General features: G+C 43.1%; 1 protein-coding gene across 1 annotated transcript in view; it reads left to right on the top strand.

Moving 5' to 3' along the window:
• Nucleotides 1-2,285: 2,285 nt before the first annotated feature.
• bsdc1 (BSD domain containing 1) overlaps nucleotides 2,286-10,000 on the top strand; it is a 16,708-nt gene continuing 8,993 nt past the window's right edge. The window contains exons 1-6 of the mRNA XM_063184188.1: nucleotides 2,286-2,345; nucleotides 2,977-3,034; nucleotides 3,205-3,321; nucleotides 3,518-3,688; nucleotides 4,569-4,623; nucleotides 7,677-7,792. Of these exons, the coding sequence (XP_063040258.1) occupies nucleotides 2,335-2,345; nucleotides 2,977-3,034; nucleotides 3,205-3,321; nucleotides 3,518-3,688; nucleotides 4,569-4,623; nucleotides 7,677-7,792 (528 nt within the window). The 5' untranslated portion in view covers nucleotides 2,286-2,334. The remainder of the gene's footprint in view (nucleotides 2,346-2,976; nucleotides 3,035-3,204; nucleotides 3,322-3,517; nucleotides 3,689-4,568; nucleotides 4,624-7,676; nucleotides 7,793-10,000) is intronic.

Below are 10,000 nucleotides of genomic sequence, written 5' to 3'. Positions count from 1 at the left end.
AGTCTTATAGGAAAACAAGAAACTGTCCACTTTAGTATGTACCATATAAGATCCTATTTAAGCCCATACACATATTAATTATTTTAAGTTTCATATATTCTCTTTTAAATGGGCACACCACCACTACCACAACGCCCATCCCCTTTTCTCCATTCCCTGGCTGGTGGTAGGCTACGGACCGCCCAGGGTCCTGCGAGGCCTTTTAGGCACAGGTGGGAATGGGAAAGGGAACACATTGAGGGGATTAGCAGGGGGGGCGTGCGGTGCTCCGTGCCGCCCGCCGCTGCTCTCTAGTGGATAATTAGGGACACTGTGACTTGCGCAAAGCTGCTGTTTCCTGATTGGGAGCAGATGGCACTGGACTGCGAAGGCGACGCAGCAAGGCCACGGTGTGCTAAAGGGGCAGGGTGGGGATGAAATGGGATGGGAACAAGCATGTTTCTTTGTTGAGTGCAAGGGTGGTGGTGCCCTTAAGTGATATACATGTCGAATTTTAACAACAAGCGAACCGCTTTGTTGAGCTGCACTCCAGGCAGAGGTCAGCATTTTCCCCCTTCAAGCCCCTTCAGTAGTTTTGCCCGCAGGGTCAAAAAGCAAAATTGATGCATTTGTCTACTTATTTCCCCCACAGGCAAGATGTTATGTGAATTATTTTGAGTCATTTATTCTTGCTGGCATACGTAGCTCTATGATTTATTTTACGTTTTGTTTTTTTTCTTCTAAACCCCTTCACTTAATTTACGACACCTGACTAACATTTTTGTAAAGACCATCTTCATAAAATTATAATCCATGGCAGAAAATATGCACTCTGTGTGTGTATTTTAAAAGGGCTCACCATAGGCAATAGCAAAATGACTGATATCATATGCAGAGAAGAAGATTTTCTCCCATGTTCCTCAATGGCTGCCCATTTGTGTACAAAATGGTGAGACATGCGATTGCGAGAAAAGGTTTTTGATCAATAAAACATGGGAATGCACAGCTTTGGTGACCATCACAGTTAATTAGTGGCCTAAAAGGAGCCAATTAGTGGGATTGAGGAGTGGGCAGGGCAGGGCAGGGTGGATGGGTGGGGTAGCCATATTGCGGAGCATACGCAGGGCATTGTGCAGTGTCTGGATACAGAAGACGTTCAATTAGGGGAGAGGGCTTTTTTCCAGAAGTCTCTGCCCTGACCCCTGCTCGCTTTGTGCTCCCTATGCATACTGATCAGAGTAAACCACAGCTGGTATGGCGTCTTGTTGTCAACACACACACACACACACACACACACACACACACACACACACACACACACACACACACACACACGCACACGCACGCACACACACACACACACACACGCACACACACACACACACACACACACACACACACACACACACACGCACACAGGCACACAGGCACACAGGCGAGCACACACACACACACACACACACACACACACACACACACACACACACACACACACACACACACACACACACACACACACACACACACACACACACACACACACACACACACACACGCACACGCACACACACACGCCCAGCAGGGCTCAGGTGGATGTCAGACAAACACTCCCATACTAAAACACAGACAGGCAGGCACATACAGTGTGCATGTGGATACCCAGCTGGGTGTTTCAAAGAACATTAATTTGGGCTTGATCCATATGGAGCAGTCAGAATTCTAATTACCAGATCAACTCCTCTTGTCAACTGCATTATGTTTGAAATCATTACTGATTGTGTGAAAGAGGGCAACTGGAAAATACTTTCCCCATGAGACGAGCAACTTATGTGAACACATCACAGCTACAGCTGAGACTCTGTGAAAATATGATTAGCATAAATAAAAAACACAAAGCTCCTTTATGACACTGCCTAATTAGGCCTATGCAGTCTATTATCTCAGGTTAGAATAGACAAGACGGCCTGTTTATTAGGGTAATGTGATAATCTCATTGCCATTGGCACTAATGTAGGGTATTTATTAATTTAATTCACGCTCAAATATATTTTCCGTGCCAATGCGATGGAGAAGTCTTCAAGACTACCATAATAGAACTTCCCCCAATCAGAGAATGGCAAACCGCATCACTTGTCCCTTCTCAGACACCGTACCTCTTTCTCTCTTGTAGTATTATTTTATGAAAAGCATTTAAACGACTATTTTTTTAACCTCATATATGAAGATACGTCCTATTGATACAGCATATTTCGCATAGTTTTATATTTGTACTTGTTTGTATATTTTGTTGCCAGGTTTTGTTCTGATTTCTCGGGGTCAGAGTTCAGGAGACGCTGGTGATGTCATGAACTGAAGATGGCTGAAGGGTGAGTGTTAAGTCGTCAAATACTTGTTTTGTTTCCAAAAGTGTATTTTGCATTCATATTTGAGTCAATGCGAAGATGTATTGGCCGTGCTTGCAATTCCTATCAGTAATATAGTTTGAAAGTTGATATTTGTGTCAAATCGCCAGCTTAGCTTCGTCTGATTGTCGAGAGTAGGAAGTCGCCTCTTGGTTTGTTTACAAAAACATTGCAGCAGCAGCGTAGTGACCAGACAGACCAAATTCCTAACGTCTGAGTCCATATTTTGAATATTCCCCGATATCAGTTACTGATGCAATTGTGTTTTACACCTGTTTCCATGATAAGGAAGACATTTTTGCATACGATTCCCATGACCAGTGTGAAAATAAACACACGAGTGAGTTAGCTAACTAGCTGGCCGCACTATCATTAGCTAGCAGCTAAAGTAGCTATCCAGCCGTCATTTGTTCGGCTGCAAGTCGAGCAAACCGTGTTCCCAAAAAGTAGTAACAATGTCAGACTGTTGGGTGCACCGTGGCCTGTATTTTATCAAACCATGCATGTGGAAATGTGATAATCAGTGTCTTGGCTAGCCGATTAAAGCGGCCAAGCGATGTTGTTTTCCCCACGTCATCGTGCCTCTTGCTCCCAGGGAAGGAAGCTGGTGGGGAGGCTGGTTTCAGCAAGGCTTCCAGTCCGTCAAAGACAAGGTAAGCATTAATGCGCTCATCAGATTAACCTCTTTTCGTAACCATATGTATTGTCAATAGTGTGTCGTAGCTCGAGTTGAGCCGAAATCTGGTTGACTGTCTGACTGACTGACAGTATTATAGGCCTCTTGGACCAGTCGTCTAACTTGTCTGTTTCTCTCCCCTAACAGTCTGCTGAAGCATACGAGTTCATCAAACGAGATTTGGCCGAATTCTCCAATGTGGTGCAACATGACACCACGTGCTCTATCGTCGCCACAGCCAACGCCGTCCGGAGCAAACTGGCTGTAGGTATTCTATGGAGGATTATCCTCCAGGATTTGGGTCGTATTTTATAACTTCCATGACTACTGTGTGTGTGTATGTACTGTGCATTACTACCTAAACTACATGAGCTATGTCATGTCAAACTGTAAACTATGTGGCCAAGGCTATGCACTGTCAATTCAGTCTTTAGAGTTGCTGCCATTGCTCTGCTTCTAGGTGGAAGGCTCTACTGCTGACACGTCGGAAAAGGTGAAGAAGAGCCTGTCCAACATACTCGGGGTCATTACCGACACCCTCGCTCCCCCGCCTGACAAAACCATTGACTGTGATGTCATCACTCTGGTGGCAACCCCCGCAGGCACAACAGAGGTGTATGACAGCACCAAGGTGAGAGAGCCTCTGAGAGTTGCTGTTGTTGTATAACAGGACTGATAAAGGCCAAGTGTTGTTTGGTCACTCTTTGCATACAAGACCGGAATTCCCTGTCAAGTTTTTAGTTTCAGCCTCAGGGCTGTTTTTTTCCCTGAGCAAGATTTTCTTAACCCATTCATGCAGAGTCTGTTATAGTCTTGTTGTTAGCACATTGGTAATGACCAAGTCTTAATCAGTTATAGCAATGTAGTTATGATATAGTTTTTCAACAAGCACACCAGTGTCCATAACGTGTTGGCTCATCCACATGTTTTACCTAGTGTGCATCGGAACGTGCCAGGATCTCTTCTTGTTGTATGGGATGGGTTGTATGTAAAATGGCCTGCCCCGATATAAACTAGCTATAACTTTAAGGACCGGAATAAGATGGTATGGGGCCCCTAGGCTATAGGTTGCTGTAGGCACTTGCAATAAAACTTTACAATAAAATTAGGTAGATGGTGTCATAATTCTGAGCCAGGAATGAGTATTATCAAGATTGAAAACTCAAACTCAACAATTATTGATGCCCCACAAGTTGTCCAAGCGAGCCTCTAGGCTGCAGCCATATCTAGCCTGTGCGTTAATCCTAGCCTGATTATCATCGACTTTTGATCTGAACAAGAGCATAACAATTAACATTTCCAAAATAGCATGGTTAACCCTTCTCCCTTGGTTTGCTACTGGTTGACTGGTGTCCGACAAAGTGGGTGGAGTTCCCAATTTTTCTGGAGATCAGAAACAATATTTACATTGCTCTTGACCAGACTAGAAGCAACGCTGAAGGTGTTGGGTCAATAGGAGGGTATGGCCCTGGATAAACACATGTGCTAATGACTGTATGTGTTTGTCGTAGGCACGTCTTTACAGCTTGCAAGCAGACCCGGCAACATACTGCAATGAGCCAGATGGTAAGATACCTGCCATAAGATACCATCCATTGTTAGTGACGTATATTAGTCTGTATAACTCACATATTCAAAACATGAGCATACAATGTTGTTGCACTGCATTTTTCTTACATGGAATGGTAAGTCTGAACTGTGAAAAAGTTGTCATCCTCTACTCTACAGGTATTCTGAAATAGTATCTACTTACTATGTAACAAATTGATCAGGTTACGACCAGTGTTTTTAACAGACACGGATGATGCTGAAAGACTTGGCTAGGATGACTGAGCTAAAAGCTAAAAGTAAAGTGGTTTGTTACATTCTTGATCACGCAAGACTCAAGAGCATGTGGCTAGATCATAACCAGCCTGGGGGTCTCGTGGAAGAGACTCGTGAGGACAGAGTATGTGTTGTTCGGATATATATGCCCTTTATTTGGCCGTAGTTCGCACCAGGCTCTTATCATGAGCCCTTATTCAAACATTTGCCCTGAAGAAAATATTCATGCATTTAGTTGTATTCCATTTTTGTTGCTTGCTGTCCCTGCGGCTGTTGGCTTATTGCTTGAGATTTTGTGAGGCTGGTTCTTTGAGTGGAAAATAAATTGTGGTAACTTGTGTTAGGAATTTTGTCTATTCTGTCTCACGCATGCCAAGCTTCAGTGGCTTTGTAACATGGCAGATATTTTGGAGTCCAACTGTAGATGAAGGAGGGGGCGTCACAGCAGGCAAGGAACCCTGCTGTTAATAGCCTGTAGCCAGCTGAATCCAGACATGCTTGTGGCACAACCACCTGCCACAAGCATGTCTGTTAAAGTGACTCCTCACTCAAGAACCAGGTCACTGCTCTCTGACTTTAAGGTTTTATCTTGTATGTAATCATGGTATTGGAGTTCAATGATTGATAATGAATGCATCTCTTTATATTATTATATAAAATGCTTGGATCATTAGTGATACAAGAAGTAATGTGTAGAATGTGCACATATTCAACCAGAATTGTAGCGGATAAAAATAAATTTACGGAAAAGAAAAAAAGACTGCATAAAGTTGTTGCTTACCATTTCAACCTCAAACGGTCTTCGTCATGTGTAATGCAGACATTGCTTTCTGGTTTTTGAAGCCAATCTATCAGCTTTAAGATAAAGTGATCGAGAAATAGCTGATGTGAAATTTTGAACATTAGTTAATTAAATCATCCCCCTCAACTACTGTATTTGAGACTCTTAAGAGATTATTTTCTAGTTTGAATATTTCCAGAGGCAACAATTCCCCAAGCTGTAGATATATCGGTCTGGCGATTGTGTATGGTGTAGTTGGTGTCAATGAACTATCAAGGAGATTTAAAGAAGGTTACAAAACTGCCTCATCAAGTTTGGCATGTTGCTAGATAGGAAGAATGCAAGGTCAGCAAACTCGACAACAGAAAATTACCTTCGATAGATAACAAATCACTGGTTGAGTGACTGAACACACCACTTGCAAACTCTTCTCGGAAGAAAAACTACAGGTTTTAGAACAGGCTTTGCTCATATTTTTTCATCATATTATTAGTTTGATACTGCAGGGCAATGTAGGGCATTACAGAAATGGCTAAGCTTTGCATTTGGTCTCACTTCCACTAAAGTATTGTAAGTAAAGTATTGAAGAAAGGAAAGCCTTTGTAGTATTTTTTCCAAAAGGAGAAGAGGGCATTGGGTGGCTTATGATGAAGACAAGGGGACGTGTATTCAAAATGGGTCGAGAACCAGTGGGGCCTATACTAAGAAGCTGGCTCAGGAGTAAACCAGGTTAAGTTAAGAGGTGAATCATCTAATAGAAGAGTTTGGTGTCTTCTTCTTCTTCGGTGGGGTTTTATGGCGGCTGACAAACTCAGTGCATTGAGTCTGGTGTCCCAGGACTTCAGACTCTTCTATTAGATGATTTACCTCTTAACTTCACCTGGTTTATGCCGTGTACAGACCAGGAGCGAACGGAGCGAATGAAGCGACGGAAGTCATTATTTCTCTATGGAGGGCACACGACCTGCGCTACCAAAGCGAATTCGCCAGGAGCGAAGCTTCTTGCGCGACCAGAGCGAATTTTGACAATTAAACTAAATCTAATCGCAGGCGAATTCGCTCTTACGCTGTTCGGCGAAAACCAATCGGAACGTTCATATCTCCGAATGTCCCAGGCTGTCAAGCCAGAGCCGTTATGTGATTAGCTGAATCAAACATGTCAATGCTGCGTCTGCAGCGAATTCAAGGCGAAACTTCTTCTGCTACCCACGCTACCAGGCAGCGTAGTTCGCTCTTGGTCTGGACACGGCATTACTCCTGAGCCAGCTTCTTCGTATAGGCCCCAGGTGTAGAGGGTGTTGTTGCATTGGCATGTACAGTGTATGGCTGGCATTAGGGATTTGGAAGTGGGTCAGTGGTGTTGAGTGGCAGAGCTAGTGCTGACAGAAGCAGTGGGGAGCCTCCTCCTATAGGGTGTACTGTGTTTATAGGCTAATCCTCCCTGCTGCTGCAACACTGAATGCTGCTGAACCGACAGGTTGATGATGGTTCACTTTGCACAACACACAATACGTAGCCCACAGCACACAGCCTCAACCCAAGGGAAAATACAGTACAAGCAATCTTCAGTTTTCATGTGCAGCATATAGGCATAACGAATTGTTAAAGGCAGGGGTGGGCAATTATTTTGGCCCAAGGGCCACATTGGGTTCAGAATATTGGTTGGAGGGCCAGATCTCACAGGCAACTCACCTGTCAATGTTTAATACATACAGTAATAGTGTAGGCTGTCAACTTTTTACACAGCTCATGGGGTTTTAAGGCAGCTATATATTAAGGATGTTGTTTTTTGTCATTGCTGTGTATTATTCATGAATCATGTCAACATGGGTTTGACGTAGCTAAAAGCCTCAATTTCAAATGTTCAATGTCTGTATGCTCTATTTGTTAGAGGGTTGTAGTGTGATGTGTGCACTTCTTTTGTGTCTAATTCTGTGTGTGTGTGTGTGTGTGTGTGTGTGTGTGTGTGTGTGTGTGTGTGTGTGTGTGTGTGTGTGTGTGTGTGTGTCTATAGGCCCTCCAGAGCAGTTTGATGCGTGGCTCTCCAGTTGCAGCTTGGAGGAGAAGAAGGCAGAGATCTCTGAGCTCCTGGTCAACAGCCCCTCTATCAGGGCCCTCTACACCAAAATGGTAGGCTACCTCTCCCTCTGTTACATTACATTACATTACATTGCTTTTGATGATGAGAGAGACTTTATTAATCCCCACAGGGGAAATTGAACCAAACCAAACCAAAGCGACTTACAAACGTCTTTCCAATGTACCGGAAGCTAACAAAGAGCTAGCATAGAACACGCTCAACAGAAACAGCAGCCCTCCTAGTCACGTTAAACTTCTATATTCTGTACATTTTCATTTTTTCTTCTTCTTCTTCTTCTTTTGTAAAGAAGAGTACACACCTACACATCATGTCCATAGTCTGGTCTGGGGCTAGGGCAGCTCAAACATTAGTCTAGTACCCCCATACTCAAATAGCGGCTCGCGAGCCATTTGTGGCTCTCGGGGCATCTATTTTTGGCTCTCGAATAATTTTGAAAAAAAAAAAAAAAAAAAAAAAAAAAAAAATTTTTGGTCCGATCGCGCTGTCGGCTCTTATTTTGAAATCGCAATGAAGAAGCGTGCCGTGCCCCGCCCCCTCAGGCAGTTTCTCCCTCTTTGTGTCAGTCACTGCAGGCTCCGGACAGAAGCACCTACGACGCTGGCATTAGAGGTTGTGAGGTAGACTACAAGGGAAGGACTGTATCAGAGCCTGTAAATAAATTATTCACAAAGTTCTCTATGCCTCGTTTTTGAAAGTAATGGTCCACATTTGATTGCAAACAGTGTGTTAGGACTTCGAATTGGTTTAGCAGTAGCCTAGCTGTAGCTAGTTACTAACACAAATGAAGGCAAACTGTGTTTGAGCTCTGCTGGCAGCTAACTATTGGTAGCCTATTAAAAACGAATTGCTTAATAAACTTTTCACACTTTTAAACAGTCCCCAAATAGTTTGTTTGGAATGCAAAGACCCTCATAAGACTGCAATCAAAGTTATGAGCAACTTGACAATTTATTATTGGCGTTTGCATTTAATCAACATGGCATCAAATGTGCCATTTTCTTGTTGACAAAACCTGGTGTTCTCCTATCTATGTGTCCTCTTTGTTGGGTCCATTATTGCCTCTGATTCTCATTATGCATGTGAGAGCTGCATAAACAAAGTCATAATAAGCAACATGTGTTTGAAAAGTGTTATCTTCAGGCTTATTGGTTTTCTCACTAAGAAATAAATCTTTATGAACGTAGTCTGCAAATATAGGCTAACAGATAATCTTATGTCATTTAAAAAAAAATACTGAAGGGTGGGTGGCAATGAGAGCAAGGCAGGCACCTTTCCCCACAATGCAGGCCCTTTATGAGAGAAACAAATGTTCTCCCATCCTGTCACTAGAAACTAAATATATGCTGTGGGTGTGAGTGCGTGTGCTTACAAAGGACTTATCATGTTTTATTTTATTTTATTTATTTTTATTTTTTTTTGGGGGGGGGGGGGGGGCGTGTCGGCCCGGCCCGGCCCTTTATTGGGAGGAATTTTGAAAAACTGGCCCTCGGGGACTTTTAATTGAGTACCCCTGGTCTAGTAGATAGTCACAAAAGAGGAGAGTCTTTACTTGCTTCTTAAAGGTTGCAAGAGATGTGCTTAGTCTTGCTGTCTCTGGGAGACCATTCCACCACTTAGTTTAGTTTATTTGGTTTATTTGACAGGGACCAACTTGGGAACAACAGCAGAGAACAGTCTATATATCCCTAGCAATGTTTGTCTGTTTTCTGATGGGCTAACTAGGTAGGCGTGGACCTTCTAGCAAAAGCCTTGTCATTACATGTGACCGCTTGCTGTGATAAACAGTTCTTGTGTGCACAGTTTACATGCTTGCAAAGGTGGACAAACCAGTTTTAGAAAGTGAAAGTCCTGTCATGTGTCCCTCCTGCTTGGACTACCAACATGGGTGATGTCATCAATTGCCTCATCCGCCAAGGTTCACTTGAAATGGGCCTGAACAAACATGTGGCTTGACTGTCATTATCTGAAGCTGGGATTTCCATGTAAAATGAAGATTTGTCACTTCCAGGTGACCGTTAAAAACACAACAACCTACTGGTAATATGACTTGAGACATGAAAACTGGTTACATCATTAGAGAATAATGAAGGCATGCTAGTTTTCAACATCCTGTAGTTACTGTACATAATTGCTAGTCTTACATACCCCCATTGTGGATTTTTCTTACCACACCACTTACAGAGGTGTTTTCTTCACTCAAATGATATGCTTCGTCTTCATTTTGGTGTTGCTTCTCC

The sequence above is a fragment of the Engraulis encrasicolus genome, chromosome 19 (genome assembly GCF_034702125.1).
Source record: "Engraulis encrasicolus isolate BLACKSEA-1 chromosome 19, IST_EnEncr_1.0, whole genome shotgun sequence".
Classification (NCBI taxonomy): domain Eukaryota; kingdom Metazoa; phylum Chordata; class Actinopteri; order Clupeiformes; family Engraulidae; genus Engraulis; species Engraulis encrasicolus.
The sequence above is the reverse complement of the archived record's forward strand: the minus strand, read 5'-3'. Positions and strand labels throughout refer to the sequence as shown.